The sequence below is a fragment of the Nicotiana tomentosiformis genome, chromosome 2, assembly GCF_000390325.3.
Source record: "Nicotiana tomentosiformis chromosome 2, ASM39032v3, whole genome shotgun sequence".
In the NCBI taxonomy this organism is placed as follows: Eukaryota; Viridiplantae; Streptophyta; class Magnoliopsida; order Solanales; family Solanaceae; genus Nicotiana; species Nicotiana tomentosiformis.
The window spans coordinates 38,149,048-38,168,146 of record NC_090813.1 but is presented as its reverse complement, the minus strand read 5'-3'; the positions used below and the strand labels follow the sequence as shown (position 1 = coordinate 38,168,146).

General features: G+C 40.2%; 1 protein-coding gene across 1 annotated transcript; it reads right to left on the bottom strand.

Moving 5' to 3' along the window:
• Nucleotides 1-3,161: 3,161 nt before the first annotated feature.
• LOC138904641 (uncharacterized) lies at nucleotides 3,162-3,713 on the bottom strand. Its single transcript, XM_070193147.1, has one exon. The coding sequence runs from the start codon at nucleotides 3,711-3,713 to the stop codon at nucleotides 3,162-3,164; it is 552 nt and encodes a 183-aa protein (XP_070049248.1).
• Nucleotides 3,714-19,099: the final 15,386 nt, after the last annotated feature.

Here is a 19,099-nt window from a genome sequence, read left to right as displayed (position 1 = left end):
AGAAGTTCATACACAGGTGCACCAATCTCCAGTATATTATATTGGACCGGTCCGTATTGCAGTAAAATAGTGGCTATTTTTCAATGACTTTACAAATGCAGGTTATTTTTGAATTACCAGTCCGAAAACTTGCTAGCCCGTACTATTTTTACCCAAAAAAGAATATATGGTCCAGCTCATCCAGATCTTGACGGGTTGAATTGCGAATTTAGTTACTCCCTCCGGTTCACTTTAATTGATTTTCTGGCTATTTTCATATATATTAAAAAAATTATTTTTTAGCATTAATGAACAATAAAATTGATCATATTTACCTTAATTTGTTCATTAGAAATATAACAAATATTCCTAAGCTCTTTATTTCAAGGGCAACTTTGCAAAGAAAAAAAAAAGTTAACTCCATAATATTTTAAAAATACAAAAATTGTGGATCACAAAAAAAGGGGCCAAAAAGTCAATTAAAATGGGACGGTAGAGATGATTAGGTGAACCTGGGGTGTGCTAAATTGAACTATGCAATAGCTTGGATCAATTTGGCTTCCTAGGTAACCCAAAATGATACATAAGAAAATATTGTAAAAAATAGAAAAAATATTTTTTGTCTGGTTTGTTATTTGTATTTTTTTTTTCTCTCAAGACACTCTCTCTCTCAGTTAAGAAAGCTTTTTGTGTATTAATAAATGATTAGTCAATTTATAAAATATGGAACAATAGTTAGACACAATGGATTATGAGTTACAGAAGGCTATGATCCATTATTTAGTTTAAATTGACCAATCAGATCTTGATACAAAAACACTTTAGGCACACCGACTCACGGAGTCATGACCAATTTATGCATTCAACCCCTTTTGACTGGCCAACATGTGTCCAACTTGCCCATTGGATTCCCCAACTTTTTATTTTGCCGCAATTTGACTTTTGCATTTGGAAAAGCCATAATTCTCTTCTTTTATGAGTTAAGTTACGAAAACAATTTGATTTGGGAACCATGTTTGGCGTTCTCAAATCTCAACTATGACTAAAAAGAAAGGAAAGTCCAAACAGGTTCTTAAAATAAACGAAAAAAATAGTAGAAATTATACGTCTTCACTTCAAAACTCAAGTTAAAAAAATATTGCAGTTGATCTGGAAATCTCTTTTTCTCTCCATATTGCCCGATCAGTAGGAAATTTTGATCCAGACTCTCCAAAAATAAATTTTCTTCTTCAAATTTACTCTAATTTGTAGGATTATTTTTTGTATTAACATTACAGGCTAAGGAAGTTAGAGAAACGTTGTTTGACGGAAAAAACCCCCCATAATAGAAGATTCAAAGATGCCCAACGACATACGAAAGATATTTCCAACTGAATTAATTATAAGAGCATAGCTTAATTTGGCTTGAGAGAGCAGGGGTTATAATCATACAATTGGCCACACGTCTGGTTAGTCGTGACTTGCTAAGGTTATTACTCCCTCCCGGGGTTCATGGTTCGGTTTGGTTCGGTTTTTTCCTAAAAAGAAACCAAATCAACTAAGTCGGTTCTTCAAATATTGAAACCAAACCAAACCAATTAAGTCGTTTTTTATCGATTCGGTTTTGGTCAGTTTTTTGATTTTTTCGGTTATTTATCGATTTTTTTTTCTTAAATATGAGACATACATAACCAAACACAGATTCCGGAGACTACAATTTCAATGTAACACTATCAAACCAATTGCTCTTTGAGAAATCTATCATTTACCAAGATATATTGATGATAATTGAATCAACTAGTGATGAATAATTTAAGTACTCAATTAAAAATCGATTATTTTTTACATGAAATAAATTCTTGTACTTAGCAAAAGAAAACTACCAATCAAACTAAAATGTAAAGACAAAGAATTAGATTATTATAATAGCAAAAAACTAGACTAAACATATAAACAACTAATATGTACCATAAAATTTTAGAAACTTTATATAAAAATAAACATATATATAGGTGTAATAATAAATTTAAATACCTACTTCTATAGTCGTTTTTTTTGGTTTTTTCGGTTATTTTTTTATTAAAACCAAAATCAAACCAAATTTGATCGATTTTTAAAATTCAAAACCAAAACCAAACCAAACCTAAAAAGTATCATTTTTTTGGTAGGTTTGGTTCAGTTTTCGATTTGGTTCGATTTTTCAGGTTTTTATGAATACCCCTACTCCCTCCTGTCACTTTTATATGTCTACTAGAAATACATTGTCTACTATACTAAATAAGAGAAAAATAATCTTTTTTTTTCTTTTTATTTTACCCTTATCATTAACTACTTTTTCATCAAATCAATTTTTCAAGACTTTTGAAAATACTATCATTATTATGAAAAAAAATTATAAAATACATACTTTATTTATTATTTTTTAAAGAAAATATAAAGTTAAAAGTGAACAATTAAAATTAACGGAAGAATCATAATTAAATATTTGTGAGTGTGTTAAATATCTTTTACTCGAAGATGCAAATCACAAAGATAGCACAAGATCCGATGTTAACCTTTCTTTTTCCAACCTCTTTGCGAATTTCATAAGCACTAGCTAGTATTATGTGTACCAAAAGTATAACTTTTCAATTAAAAGAAATGGGACCACACACTATTTGTTTAGTTGGATAGCCATCAATTAATGATCTATCGTGATTCGTGAATATAGACAACTCGCTTTACAACAACAAGAAGTATATATTAAGGAGTGTCATGTCACGTCCTTAGTCGTTAACTAAGTACACGTGCGACACTTGACAATTTTCTCACGTTCTTGGTATGTCAAGTCAGCTTTACTATACTCAAGATCACTAAGAGAATGATAGAAAGAACACAAGAGAATTATTAAAGGAAGCTTTGTATTAGAGAAAACTTGAATTGTTTGCTTGATGAATTACAAATGAATGACCACCTTTATATACTAGTCTCCTAGGGGCTAGTGTGCAAATATTAATTATTAAACAAGTCCTTAATATTTACAAGATAAGGGCTTTCTCTAAATTCTCTACAAGTCTAGAAGATTCCAAGAACTTTCCTAGCAAATCCATAAATATCTAGGATCTTCCAAAGGAAATATCCATACTTCTCTAGAATCTTCTCACAAATGCAAACATTCCTCCTATGTAAGCTTCCACATGGCATTAATGTATGCCAAATGGCGCTTATATGGCATGATGACATGGAGAGTCATCACACTCTCCCCCACCTAATGTTGTGACGATCACGGCGCAATGTTGCTGCATAAACTCTCGGATCTTATCTTTGAATTGCCATAAATCTTCATAACGTTCCCATGTGGCCTCCTCCGGTGATTGCCCCTTCCAATGGACGAGGAACATTGCTGTGGCTTTTTGCCCTTGTTTTCGCCTGGCCTGGTAATCAATAATAGCCTCAATCTCCCGGTCGTGCGAGGCGGTGATAGTAATAGGCGCTCGACTTGATTGGCCCCTACTTGGATCATCATTGTCTTTATGATAGGGCTTAAACATGCTGGCATGGAAGACAAGGTAGATCTTAAGATATGATGGCATGTCAAGCTTGTATGAGATCTTGCCTACCTTGGCGACTATCCTAAATGGCCCCTCATACTTGCGAATCAGATTCTGATGCATGCATCGTAGTGCCTTAAACTGTCTTGGATTAAACTTCACCATGACCATGTCCCCAACTCTATAGTCCGTGGGACGCCGCTTACGATCTGCAAACTTCTTCATCTTCTTAGCTGCCTTATCCAAGTAGGATTTAGCAGTGTCAAGCTGCTCCTCTCATCCTTTAGCCATATGATAAGCCCCCAAACTCTTTCCCTCGAACGCGGCTGGTAATGAATGTGGAGTTTGTGGTTGTTGGCCTGTGGCTAGCTCAAATGGTGTCCGTCCCGTGGACTCACTCCGCTGCAAGTTATAAGAGAATTGGGCGATGTCTAGGAGCCTTGACCAATCTTTCTGATGCGCGCTTACATAATGCCTCAAGTAGCATTCTAGTAAGGCATTGACCCATTCCGTTTGTCCATCTGTCTGTGGGTGGAAACTAGTGAAAAAGTGCAGTTCCGTGCCAAGTATGTCGAATAATTCTCTTCAAAAGTTCCCAGTAAAACGGGGGTCTCGATCACTGATAATATGCCTTGGTAAGCCCCAATACTTCACCACATTCTTAAAGAATAGCTTGGCGGCTTCCTTGGCAGTGCAACCTGGTGTGGCGGGCATGAAGGTGGCATATTTGGAAAATCTATCCACGATCACCATAATAGTACCATAACCGTCAGACTTCGGTAAGCAAGTGATAAAGTCCATAGTCACGCTCTCCCATGGACGCTCTGCAACTGGTAGTGGCTCCAAAAGTCCTCCGGGTTTTTGTTGCTCAACCTTGTCCTGTTGACAGACAAGACAAGTCTGCACATAACACTCTATGTCATCTCGCATGTGTGGCCAATAGTAGACTGACTCAACCAAGGCCCTAGTGCGATGTTGGCCTGGATGACCAGCCCACATTGTGTCATGACTCTCCCTTATAATCTGCCATCTAATGTCTCCAAACTTAGGCACGTAGACCCGCCGACCTGTGGTAAGTAGTAGGCCGTCTTCGACCCAAAAATGTCTCGTATTGCCCTGGTTGGCTAACTCGATAAGTTGTTTGGCTGCTGGATCGTGTTGCATGCCTTCTTTTATAGCCTCACGAATATCCCATCTTGTTGAAGTGATTGCAGCAAGCTCGGCTTTCCGGCTCAAGGCATCGGCTATAATGTTACCTCTGCCCGGCTTATACTCTAGTACATAATCAAATTCGGCTAAGAAATCCTGCCACCGAGCCTGTTTTGGGGTGAGCTTCTTCTGCGTCTGAAAGTAGCTAGTAGCTACATTGTCGGTCTTGACCACGAACCTCGACCCAAGAAAATAATGTCGCCATGTACGAAGGCAATGCACAATAGCAGTCATCTCCTTCTCTTGCACTATGTAACGTCACTCCGTCTCATTTAACTTGCGACTCTCAAATGCTATGGGATGCTTATCCTGCATCAAGACACCCCCAATGGAAAAGTCTGAGGCATCTGTATGCACCTCAAATGTCTTGGCAAAGTCAGGTAATGCCAAGACTGGCTCCTCTGTTATAGCTGCCTTTGAGGTCTTCAAATGCCCTTTGACAATGCTCCGTCCAAACCCATGGCTTGTTCTTCTTTAGAAACTCAGTCAATGGTGCGGCCTTTGCTGAGTAGCCACAGATGAACCGGCGATAGTAGTTAACAAGGCCAAGGAAGGATCTCAACTCAGTTACCTTTATAGGTGCCTCCCACTCCTGGATAGCACGTACCTTAGCCTCGTCCATGCGTAGCTCGCCATTGCTAATAACATGGCCTAAGAAGTGCACCTTTGATTGTGCAAACTCGCATTTCTCCCTCTTGATGTATAGTCCGTTATCCCGCAAGACTTGGAAAACCTTCCTTAAGTGCTTCATGTGCTCTTCCAAGGTGTCGCTGTAGATGACTATGTCGTCTAGGTAGACTACCACAAACTAATCAAGATAGGGATGGAAAATCTTATTCATAAGGGTGCAAAATGTGGCAGGTGCATTGGTTAAGCCGAAAGGCATCACCAACCACTCAAAGGCTCCATATCTCGTCACACATGTTGTCTTTGGCTCATCCCCCTCTGCAATGCGAACCTGGTAGTAGCCCTTGCGAAGATCCACCTTGGTAAAATACTTGGCTTGCCCAAGTCTATCGAATAAGTCAGAAATGAGCGGGATCGGGTACTTATTCTTCACTGTGACCTTATTAAGTGCTCGGTAGTCTATGCACAAGCGTAGTGATCCATCTTTCTTCTTCTGGAACAATACCGGTGCACCGAAAGGTGCCTTTGATGGGTGAATGTGACCAGCATCTAGCAACTCTTTCAATTGTTTCCAAAGCTCCTCTAGCTCAGGCAGTGCCATACGATATGGGGCAAATGCGGGTGGCTTAGCCCCTGGTTCCAACTCAATCTTGTGATCTACCTCTCGCCTAGGCGGCAAGTGCTTAGGCAACTCCTCGGGCATGACATCTTTGTTTTCTTCAAGCAACTTCTCTATGCAAGGTGGTAGTGCCTCTTGAAAACTCTTGTCTTCCTCTAAACTTGCGATGGTTGCCACGAATGTCGGCTCCCCCTTCTTGATCCCCTTGACAACCTGCATAGCTGAGAGTTGTGCTTGGTTCTGTCTGTGTGGCATAGATACTGTAGGTACCATGCAAGCTTCTTCTCGCTCCATAACCAAGAGATATTGGAGGTAGGGATCGATCAAAGTATGACAATGCCTAAAGAACTCTTGTCCCAATATGATGTCAAAGATATCCATAGCGGTTACGGTAAAGTTTGTCATACCTTTCCAAGTTCCCAATTTGACACCAACTCCATTAGCTACCCCACGAGCATTTTGTACCTCGGCATTCACGGTCTTGACGTGGGAGTTGGTTGGAGCAAGCTTCAATTCTAGTCTTTTTGCGGCAGCTTCAGTCACGAAATTATGAGTTGCTCCAGTATCCACCATTGCACGAGCAGGCTTGTTGTTGATGGTGAGATTTACGTATTGGTTTCCATTCTCTGTAGGTTGGATAGATTGCTTTGTGACAGCACCGCATAATCCGATCATACCTAACTGTGCGGTTCCGGAACTCTCTCCTTGCGGCTGCTCCTTCCGTTCACGGACCATGGCGCTAAGGATCTTTAGGTCGGGACAATTCCTGAAGCTGTGTGGCCCTCCGCATATATAGCATCCCTTCTTCTCGGCCTGTGCCTTCTTCTCGGCGTAGCCCTGACGGCCACTCAGCTTTTTGGAATCTTGAGTCTTGTAGTATTGTTGTTGTATCTCCTTGCTTTTGCCACGGTCCCCCCACCTTTGACATTGTTAAACTTTGATTCTTTGACTTTCCCTTTGTCGTGATTGTCATGCCTGAAATCCATCAATGATTCGGCCTCCACTATGGCTTGGTCTATATTTGCGACTTGCCGGCGTTGTAACTCCTGCTTAGCCCAATTTTGCAACCCGTCCATGAAGTGGAACAACAAGTCATCATTGGTCAGGTTGGGGATTTGAAGCATAAGGGTAGTGAACTCCTTGACATAGACACGTATGCTCCCTGTTTGCTTCAACTCCCTAAGTTTACGCCTTGCCTCGTACAAGACATTGTTTGGAAAGAACTGTCGCTTGAACTTGGCTTTGAACTGATCCCACGTGCTAATAGTACATATACCTTTATCCACGTCGGCCATCTTCCTTCTCCACCATAGTATGGCAGTCTCTGAGAGGTACAACACTGCCGTGTTGATCATGGCCTCGTCGTCCTTCACTTTGCCGTGCTTGAAGTAGTTCTCCAAGTGCCAAAGGAAGTTTTCCACTTCTTGTGCATCACGAACACCTTTGAACACCGGGGGTTTGGGAGCCTCGATCTTGGCCTCCCTCGTCACCACAACATTGCTGGCTGCCTCGGTCACGCCAGCACTAACATGCTCCTCGAGTGACTCTATCTTTGCCTTCATAGCATCGATAGTACTCAAAGCCTCCATGAGTATGCACTCTAAGGTAGTGATAGTTTGCCTTAGTTCCATCTCGGTCTGTGTACGTCCCTCTAAGTCATTTCGGATGCTCTCAATCTCTTCAAGAGTGTACCCCTCAAGAACGCCAAGGGTGCCTTCCACCTTCCTCAAGCGTTGGCCAAAGATCTCCATGGCGTCCATCCCCACGTTCATCTTCATCATCCACTCTTTACCGAGCGAGACGTCCTCAGGCAGGACCTCTACTTCATCCTCGCTCGCCTCAGTGGCAGATGGTTCTTGGGATGTAAGCCCTTCGTTTGACACAACCTCGGGTGGCACCTCCTGGCCCTTGTTGGTGGCATTTCTCTTTTTGTTACGGCCGCTCTTGCCAGTAGCATCCTGGATGACGTTGGCTTGGGTGTTGGCAGCGTTAATTTCTCCGTCGTTCGCCATTCCCTTAGTCGCAACCTTTGCTCTGATACCACGTTGTCACATCCTTAGTCGTTAACTAAGTACACGTGCGGCACTTGACAATTTTCTCACGTTCTTGGTATGTCAAGTCAGCCTTACTACACTCAAGATCGCTAAGAGAATGGTAGAAAGAACACAAGAGAATTGTTAAAGGAAGCTTTGTATTAGAGAAAACTTGAATTGTTTGCTTGATGAATTACAAATGAATGACCACCTTTATATACTAGTCTCCTAGTGTGCAAATATTAATTGTTACACAAGTCCTTAATATTTACAAGATAAGGGCTTTCTCTAGAATTCTCTACAAGCCTAGAAGATTCCAAGGACTTTCCTAGCAAATCCATAAACATCTAGGATCTTCCAAAGGAAATGTCCATACTTCTCTAGAATCTTCTCACAAATGCAAGCATTCCTCCTATGTAAGCTTCCACATGGCATTAATGTATGCCAAATGGCGCTTATGTGGCATGATGACATGGTGAGTCATCACAGTCAGCTGAACTCTCAAATGCTAGTTTGCATAAATAACACCAAGAACCTTCACTTTGCATGAATTTCGCCTAAGACAAGAAGCTTCAGCTTCAAGCTGTGTAAGAAACTGGTATGCATTGGGGGTGTCAATTGTTCGGTTCGGCGGTTATTTTATAAAATTTGTATCATATCAATTTTTTGGTTATTCAATTATCTATAATCAAAATTAGACTTTTTGAAACTTGTTCCAATCATGTCGATTTCTTTTCGGTATCGATGCGGTTCGGTTAATTTTCAGTATTTTTTTAAATATCATGTAAAATTCACCAAGAGAGGTAGAATATAATAACATACATTCTTTTATAGGACTTAGCAAAACTCTCTAGACATTTTTACTTTTTAAAGGGTGATGAATTAAAAAAAATATCTAGAGTATAGATCCATCAACTATTCTACAACAACGTAAAAGAACCAAGCAAAGGCAAAGAAAATATAAATCACACAAGTGGAAAGATATTACTCAAGTTGGGACTCAAGAATAAAGTCTATAAAAGATTAAATATTCATAAAGATAATTCTAAATTATATGAAAGGAAACATATTCAATACATTATAGTTTGCTACTCATAATCGCTAGAATATTTTGTGTCTTGCTAATGAAGATACTTAAAATAACTTAGTTTAAGTAGAAGCAGCATAATAGATTTTAGGAAGGGATTTTTTCGTTCATATACAATATTTGAAACTTATTTACCAAAATTGTTCTAATTTTGTATATTACCCGTCCTAAACAAGGATTACTTATAAATTATATACATTCCACCTTAAAAGGTTCCCAATCCATTATTAGTGCCTTCAATCAAGGAATTTAGTTACACACTTTTTTTTTCTCTCCCCTCTCCCCTCTTCTCTCCAGAATATTAGGACCAAAGATACTCCCAACAGTCAACATTTTTCACAAAACAAATCAAGTAATTGCAGTAATTTCTTCCACCTTAGGACATTGTTCAGCTATTAAGGAAATACAGTCGGCAATCTAAGTCTTGAGATTCGGAAGTGGTACATTATTTTGGTGACAACAAGATATACAATCAACTAAAATGGATGATAGCCCAATACTCAAGGTTCTATTTATAGGACTTCATGTTAATGATACTTGCAATATGCCCACGCTACATATATAGAGATGGATGAAACTATGGAGCCAAAAATGGCTAAATGATGTAAGAGAATTTATAAGCCAACTTTACGAAGAATATCGTATATAACTAAAACACCAGTTCCATTTCTTAAACTACATACTACGAAGTTGATAGTCATGCTCTACAATGCATTGCAGTTGAAAACCAATTGCTAAATAATTCTATTCTACACTTACTAGGAGTACTTTTTACAATATCATTTCTGTTATTCATAACTTCTTTTTCTTTTATGCCATCATAATAATTATTGTGAACAAGACTACACTTAGAATACACTAGCAGGAATTCCAAAAGAGGAGGTACAATGGTAGTTCAATAGGAGTGGCATGTTGGATTACTTTAAGCTTGGCATTTTACAGAACACTTACACTACTAAATCACAACAATTATGTTTTTCCAAGGAATCAACAATTATTCATCAGCACAATCTAAAAGAGAACTTCTACTGAATCTAAACTTCATTGCATATTTATATTCAAGCTAAACACATAAAATCTCTATCTCTAAGAACAATATATGGTACATCAACATAAAATTAAAAATAAATTTTGTACAAATTTAATGCAAATTTGAATATCTACAACAACATACATAGTAAAAATAATTTCATACAACTAATTATATATTATATAACTTATTTATAACTTATCTAAAACTTTCATACATTATTTCTACCCAGTTAAATACAACTACAATATCATATAACTTAAATATAAATTTTATACAAATTTTTTACAATATGTCTTTTGTATATATTTTGTATCTGATTTGTATATATTTTATGTGTGCTTCTTCCTTTCTAAAATTTCAATCAAAACTTACTTTCTTAATACAATTTTGATACATATCAACAACTTTATGTAAAAAGATAGTATTGATAACTTAAATATAAATTTTATACAATGATTCATATATTATACAACTATTTTCAACTTTCATACAACATTCAAATAAAAAATATATATATATATAACTACAACAGAATACAATTTACATATTATTATAATACAACGTTATTACAATTTCATAAATATATTGTATGTCATGTGTTCTTCTTCTTCTTCTTCTTCTTCTTCTTCTTCTTCTTCTTCTTCTTCTTCTTCTTCTTCTTCTTCTTCTTCTTCTTCGACTTTTAATCTGAAATTCAGCTAAAATCAAGTCTAATCTTCATTAAAACACCCTCAAAATTGAGATATAAACTCCAAATAATATTTTTAATTATTTGCAACAACACTCAATCCAAACAAATAATAATTTTTGAAAATTTAAATTCGATTTCAAAGCTTCAAAGTTTTTTAATGGCTATCAATGGTGGAGAGTCAAACACCTTCAATATTTATAATCCTACAGAGAATTAGGAGAGATTAAAGTCTGTGCATATGTTATAACTATCACGCCCCAACCTCGGGGAGCGTGACCGGCGCTCAACCGAGTGAACCCGGTCGAGCAAGCCTAGTAAACCTTTCCTACCCGACTTATTCATAACCCAAAAATGGATCGCATCACCATTTGTAAAACCGGGGAGAGATCAGTTATATAAATATATAAACGTTGCTAGTTCATTTTCCTTATATACATTATGCCATAGTTGAGTTTCTAAAATACAACTCGGTCCAATGACCGCCCCAACATACATACATGACCCACAAAAAAATCTACGGAGCCTCTAAGGATATAAAAGAGCAACATGAAAATGCCGGCAACAAGGCCCCGGCGATACCTCAAAATGTGAAAACTTATACAAAAGAAGGACTACATGACCCCTGGGAGAAAGGGGGCGCACCAAGACTGCTGTGAGGAGAGAAAGAGAGCACCATTATCTGCGATCGGCACTATCTGCGATGAAACCACCTATATCCATTCAATGATATAGCGTCCCCGGCAAAAGGGACGTTAGTACTGTCGAATAGTACTAGTATGTAAGGCAAACACCAATCTTAGTAGAATGAATAGTGAAACAAAGAGAAGGCAGTCATAATAATCAATAAGTACTTCATAGAAATACAAAGAAAACACCGAGTAAGGATTACATAGTTTCCAATTCAATATTTCCATCTTCTTAGATTAATAATCTTTAGTGCCAAAGCCACAACTCACAATACCACCGTATTTTTACATGGAGTCCGGTCTCGGCCTGATCGGCTAAGCCATCTCAAGTGAGACATATCCATATCCACAATGTAAATCAATAATTCCAACACAAATGCCACCATGTGTACGGCATGGCGTCCGATCTCGGCCCGATCTGCTAAGCCATCTCACTTGAGACATAACCTCTTTCAAGTATTCACTCAATTCACATCTCTTTCCCATATTTCATTACATGGCACAAATAGCCTCATTTATTAAATAGTTCTTGGAACTTTGGCACATACAATTCAAGTCTTTCCCTTTTTATTCGTTCAAGTAACATCATCATTCATGTCGATAGATACCATCACATAAGGCATTTCACACATAAGAGAAGGACCTTGGAAAATCATAGTCACATTCTCAAATAGCATGATGACATGGTAAACATCTAAAACAATTAGGGAACATGAATCTTCCAACCCAACACACTAAGGAAAACAATTCTAGTATGATCAAGTCGGAACTTACACCAAATATTCGGACACTAGGAGTTCTATTCTAGGAAGAATAGAGTTAGCCATACATACCACAATTGCGCTTCTTTAGACTCTACAATTATCCGGAACCCTTAGCAACCTCAATCTATTTTAGCAATATACAAATTGAATCCAAAATTAGGAAAGCATTCATGGTTCTAGTTTCCTTTTCCACACTCTTTTTACCACATATGCATGCAAGATAAACAACCCTCATACCCATGGACCATCTTATTAGTTACTCATTTTCAGTATAAGTTTCAAAAATTTAGGGCTATGGTATAGATTCTTACCTCTAGGATGGAGGCCTAGATTGCTTTACTTGATAATCTTCAAAGTTTCAAGCAAGAATTGAAGAATAATTGATGGGGATTACTTTCTCACTCTAAGGCTCCCTCTCTCACTCTATAATATCAGAAAATGAGCTCAAAATAGACTAAAGGGGGTGTTTTAACGGAACGGGGGTCGGGTTTTAAATTAAGAAAATGGGTGCCCCGACACAGGTCTGCGGTCGCATATGCGACCGCATAACGGTTATGCGGTCCGCAAAGTGACCGCAGAAACCTGAACTTACGGCTCAGGTATGCGACCAGTATGCGGTCTGCATACTCGTTGTGCGGTCGCATAATACACCGCAGAACTCCCTCCACGAAAACCCAAGAGGGATTATGCGATTGATATGTGGTCCGCATAGTGGTTATGCGGTCGCATAATCGATCGCAAAGCTAACCTCAAACTGGCTAATGTACTGCTTCATTGTGGCCATTGTGCAGTCCGCAGAGTGATTATGCGGCCGCATAATGGGCCGCTGAAATGCGTTCTTCTGCGAAATATTTTGCTATTAGTCCGTAGGGTACTGTTCAATCCAAAAAGTCCGAACCGCGGCTCGCAAGCTCTCCGCAAAGAATTTCTACTATAATAACGCAGGAATCTAACTTGGCACCACGAAACCCCGAGTTTTTGATTAAAATATTTTACGGGTCCTTATATCCTCCCAACTAAAGCGAAGTAAATCTTCAGGATTTGCAATTTTAACCTCCTTGAGCATTCGTCTTTTCAAATCATAAACTGATATGCCTTATGAGTTTTCAGGCTTTGCAAGAGAGAGAGAGAGAGAGAGAAAGAGACATATGACCAACTAAAGCGAAGTGAATCTTCAGGCTTTGCAAGAGAGAGAGAGAGAGAGAGAGAGAGAGAGATAGAGAGAGAGAGAGAGAGAGAGACGGAGAGAGAGTATGGGCAAGTATAAAGGGATAAGGAAATAAATGATATTTCTTATTCAATTCCCAATATAAAGAGATACTCATTTAAAACTTATTTGTATATAATTGGTAAATTTATATATGACCATGTAATTAAATTAAACCTTGAGTAGGGAGGGTAATAAGGTTTCAAATAGTGTATAGGAAGGTAAAAATCCCTTTTAGGAATTAGTATTTTGAGTTTAATTACTTGTTGGCTTGTAAGAGTTTTCATAATTACAAGGCCCAAAGAAAAATTTAATGCTTTATTATTTTTAAACTTACTGTATAAATATATTTTTCACATGTAAAATTTATTTGGTACGGTTCGTTATTTTTTCGGTTTATCTTTATAAAATAAAAAACCTACCCTAAATATTGGTGTGGTTATAGATTTATATAAAATCTACGGTTTCTTTAAAAGAAACCTAAAAATCGATTCGACGCAGGAATCTAACTTGGCACCACGAAACCCCGAGTTTTTGGTTAAAAGTTTTTTACGGGTCCTTCCATCCTCCCCCACTTAAGAACATTCGTCCTCGAATAAGGATCAAGGTTCACTTAACACAATTTCAGTCATGCCACATACCATCAGCCCCAAATTTGCCTTACTTTCTAACTTTCTGAAAATTTTGCCAGAGTTTTCTTTGTATTTAGGCCTATCCACCTGCCAGAGAGCCCCCGAAACACACCTTAGCAACATAAATAGAATTAAATGACACAACAGAATGCAAACTAACACCAACCGAAGCCTCATGGGGGACATATAACTAGAAATGAGTGTCTTTATATTAGCCGAACAAGCGATACAAACTTTAGGGGAAACAATTTCATAAAACTATTACATGGCTATTCAAACAAATGATGGTACTTTTTTTTCATTTCATTCTCGGCTTCCCAAGTAGCTTATTCGACTTGCTGGTTTCGCCATAATACTTTTACGGATGCAATTTCTTTGTTCCTCAACTTTCGGACCTGTCTATCAAGAATAGCAACCAGAATCTCTTCATATGACAGTTCTTCACTAGTCTCGATGGTCTCAACCGGCACGATAGCGGACAAATCTCCAACTACCTTCTTCAACATGGACACATGGAATACCGGGTGTACTAATGACATCTCAGGTGGTAGTTCAAGCTTGTACGCCACCTGACCTATCCTTTGAATGATTCTATACGGCCCGACATACCTCAGACTTAATTTTCCTTTCTTCCCAAACCGCATGATCCCCTTCATGGGAGATACCTTCAAGAACACCCAATCATCTTCTTTGAACTCTAAGTCTCTGCGATGAACATCCGAGTAGGATTTTTGACGACTCTGAGCAGTTTTCAACCGCTCTTTTATGATCTTAACCTTTTCTATAGCCTGATGCACAAGGTCTGGTCCTATTAGTTCAGCTTCTCCAACCTTGAACCACTTAGTCGGCGATCTACATCTTCTACCATACAAGGCCTCAAACTGTGCCATCTGAATACTGGCATAGAATCTGTTGTTATAAGCAAATTCTATGAGTGGCAAATGATCATCCCAGCTACCCTTGAAGTCAAGCACACACACACGCAACATGTCCTCAAGTGTCTGAATAGTCCGCTCTGCTTGCCCGTCAGTCTGTGGATGGAAAGTCGTGCTAAGATTTACCTGCGTACCCAAACCTTGCTAAAATGTCTTCCAGAAATTAGCTGTGAATTGGGCCCCTCGATCGGAAATGATGGAAACTAGAGTGCCATAAAGCCTGACTATTCACTTGATATACAACTGAGCATATTGTTCCGCAATGTCGGTGGATTTAACTGGTAAAAAGTGAGATGATTTTGTGAGTCGATCCACGATCACCCAAATTGAGTCAAACCTACGCGGCGTGCGTGGTAACCCTACCACAAAGTCCATATTGATCATTTCCCATTTCCATATTGGAATTTCTATACTCTAAGCTAACCCACCGGGCCTTTGATGCTCGGCCTTCACTTGTTGACAGTTTGAACATTTTGCCACAAAGTCCGCCACACCCCTCTTCATGTCATTCCACCAGTAAACTTCCTTGAGATCATGATACATTTTTGTAGAACCTGGGTGCACGGAATATCTAGAAGTATGAGCTTCTGCCATGATTCTTTCCCGAAGACCATCTACGTTTGGAACACATAGTCGCCCTTGGTACCGTAATTTACCGTCATCCACGCTAAGAGAAAAGGCCGTAGTCTTGTGTTTATAAATCCCCTCCTTCAGCTGCACCAACACTGGATCATTGTATTGCTTCTCCTTGACCTCCGTCACAAGCGATGATTCCGCCCTATTCCGCACAATCACTCCCCCTTCATAAGAGTCCGCAAGACGAACTCCCAAACTGGCCAACTGGTGAACCTCCCGGGCCAAGGGCCTTTGACATGCCTCCAAGTAAGCCAAACTACCCATAGACTTCCGACTAAGAGCATCCTCCACCACATTAGCTTTCCCCGGATGATATAAAATGTCGATGTCATAATCTTTGAGCAACTCAAGCCACCTTCTCTGCCTTAAGTTAAATTCCTTCTGTTTGAAGATGTATTGAAGACTCTTATGGTCCGTGAATACATCTATATGGACTCCATACAAATAATGATGCCAAATTTTTAATACAAAAACCACCGCCGCAAACTCTAAGTCATGAGTTGGATAGTTCTTTTCATGATTCTTAAGTTGCCTTGAAGCATATGCTATAACCTTACCATGTTGCATTAATACACACCCAAGACCGATCCTTGAAGCATCACAATACACCACAAACCCCTCGGTACCCTCTGGCACGGTCAATACCGGCGCCGAAGTCAATCTGGATTTCAATTCCTGGAAGCTCCTTTCACAAGCATCGGACCACTAGAACTTAACCGCCTTCTGCGTCAATTTAGTCAATAGAGAGGCAAGAGTGGAGAACCCCTCCACAAACCTCCTATAATACCCGGCCAAACCCAAGAAACTGCGAATTTCTGTTGGAGTAGTAGGTCTAGGCCAATCTTTCACCACTGCAATCTTTTGAGGATCAACCTTAATTCCTTCTCTGGAGACGACATGACCCAGGAATGTAACAGATTCAAGCCAAAATTCACATTTCGGGAACTTTGCATACAATTTGTGTTGATGAAGAGTTTGCAGAACTGCCCTGAGGTGATCGGCGTGATCCTTTCGACTTTGTGAATACACAAGGATGTCGTCAATGAATACTATCACAAAGGAGTTGAGGAAAGACTTGAAGACTCGATTCATAAGATCCATGAAAGCTGCCGGGGCATTTGTTAGCCCGAAAGACATTACCAAAAATTCAAAGTGCCCCTACCGAGTTCTGAAAGCTATTTTTGGAATATCCTGCTCCCTTACCTTCAATTGATGGTACCCGAACCGCAAATCAATTTTGGAGAAGAACTTAGCACCTTGTAATTGATCATACAAATCATCCATTCTAGGTAATGGGTATTTGTTTTTGATTGTGATTTTGTTGAGTTGCCGATAATCAATACACATCCGCAGCGATCCATCTTTCTTCCTGACAAAGAGAACCGGTGCGCCCCAAGGCGACACACTCGGTCGGATGAAACCTTTCTCTAGAAAATCCCTTAGTTGTTCCTTTAGCTCTTTTAATTCTACCGGCGCCATTCTATAAGGTGGAATGGATATAGGTTGCGTGCCCGGCATCACATCAATCCCAAAATCAATCTCCCTGTGTGGAGGAATTCCAGGGAGCTCATCCGAAAATACATCGAGGAATTCATTCACAATTTGTACAAATTCAAGGGTAGGCACCTCAGCAGTGGTGTCTGTAACTCGGATTAAATGGTAAATATACCCCTTCCTGATCATCTTTGTGGCCTTAAGGTAAGAAATAAACCTACCTTTTGGCATAACGTTATTCCCCTCCCACTCAACAGCTGGCTCGTTAGGAAACTCAAGCCTCATGATTCTGGCTCGGCAATTGAGTTTGGCAAAACATGAATAAAGCCAATCCATTCCCATTATTACGTCAAAACCAATCATCCTTAGTTCAATAAGATCGACCATGGTATCCCGACCACGCACCGTGACAACACAATCCCTATAAACCCGTGCGGCCATAATAGACTCGCCAACCGGAGTAGATACAGAGAATGGCTCATGAAGCTATTCCAGTTCTATCCTGAAGCTCGTAGCAACATAAGGAGTAACATAGGACAAAGAAGATGCGGGATCAATAAGGGCATACACATCATGAGATTAAACAGTCAATATACCTGTGACGACATCGGGGGAAGCCTCCGCACTCTGTTGACCACTCATAGCATAGAATCGGCTTGGTCCTCCTGAACTATGTGCACCACCCCTAGCTGTACCACGCCCTGCGGGTGCTGAAGAGTCTCGAGCTGGAGGGTGTGCTGAATATGTGGCAGTTGTAGGACTGGATGACTGAGCTGTGCCCCTGCCTGCACCCTGACGGGATGCACGACACTCCCTCTAAATATGGCCTCTTATTCCGCATCCGTAACATACTGCATGTACAGGTAGCAGACTCCCGAATGTATCCTCCCATACTTAGGGCATGGGGCCCTCTGCTGCTGCTGGAATCTCCCTCTTGATCGGCCCTGATGGTGGGACCCCTTGCTGCCCTGATCGGGCCTAAAGTGACTCCCCTGCTACTGACCGTGCCCTGATGGTAGGGCACTAGCTGAAGACTGAGCATAATACTGGGATGGCCCTGATGATCCTCCCCAAAAAGCCGATCTCCCACCTCCGAATGAGTCCCCAAGGTTGCCCGCTGATCGGGCCCTACTACTACATTCTTGTTCCATCCTGAGCTTTAACATTCGAGCCTCCGTAGCTTGGGCAAATGCCACCATCCTTCCATAGTTCATGTCAAAATTTAGAGCAGCTGTGGCAGCCTCATTAATAACCAAAGGGCAAAGGCCCTGCATAAATCGACACACTCTTGCCTCCATAGTCGGCATCATATGAACAACATACTTTGACAGGCGCACGAACTCCATGTGATACTCCCACACATTCCTACTACCCTGTTTAAGGGTCTCAAACTCCACAGCACGGTTTGCCTTAGTCTCGGCAAGCAATAAATGGTCTATGAAGGCATCCGCGAACTCACTCCATCTCGCTGGAGGGCTCCCCTCCTCACGGGAATCTTCCCACATTTCAAACCAGGAATATGCCACCCCTTTCAGACGATAAGAGGCCAACTCTACTCCCTCTACTTTAGTAGCACGCATAACTCGGAGAGTCTTATGCATCTCATCAATGAAATCCTGAGGGTCTTCCCCGGGATCAGTACCTGTGAACACTGGAGGGTCTAACTGAAGGAACCTGTTTACCCTGGAACTAGAAGAATCCTCTTGCGAGCTAAATAAGGTGGGTGCAACATTTAACCTCTGGGCCTGAGAAGCTACTAACTGAGTCAGCATCTGAATAGCTCCCCTAAGATCCCCATCAGAAATACCGGGACCTGGAGCTGGGGCTAGGGGTGGAACAGGTATATCGGCGGGAGGGATTATGGCACCCTCTGCGGGTGTAGTAACTGGGGTAGTCTGTTCTAGAGTAGACGAATCAGGCAGTGTGATAGTAGGGGGATTATCCTCACCCGCATTATC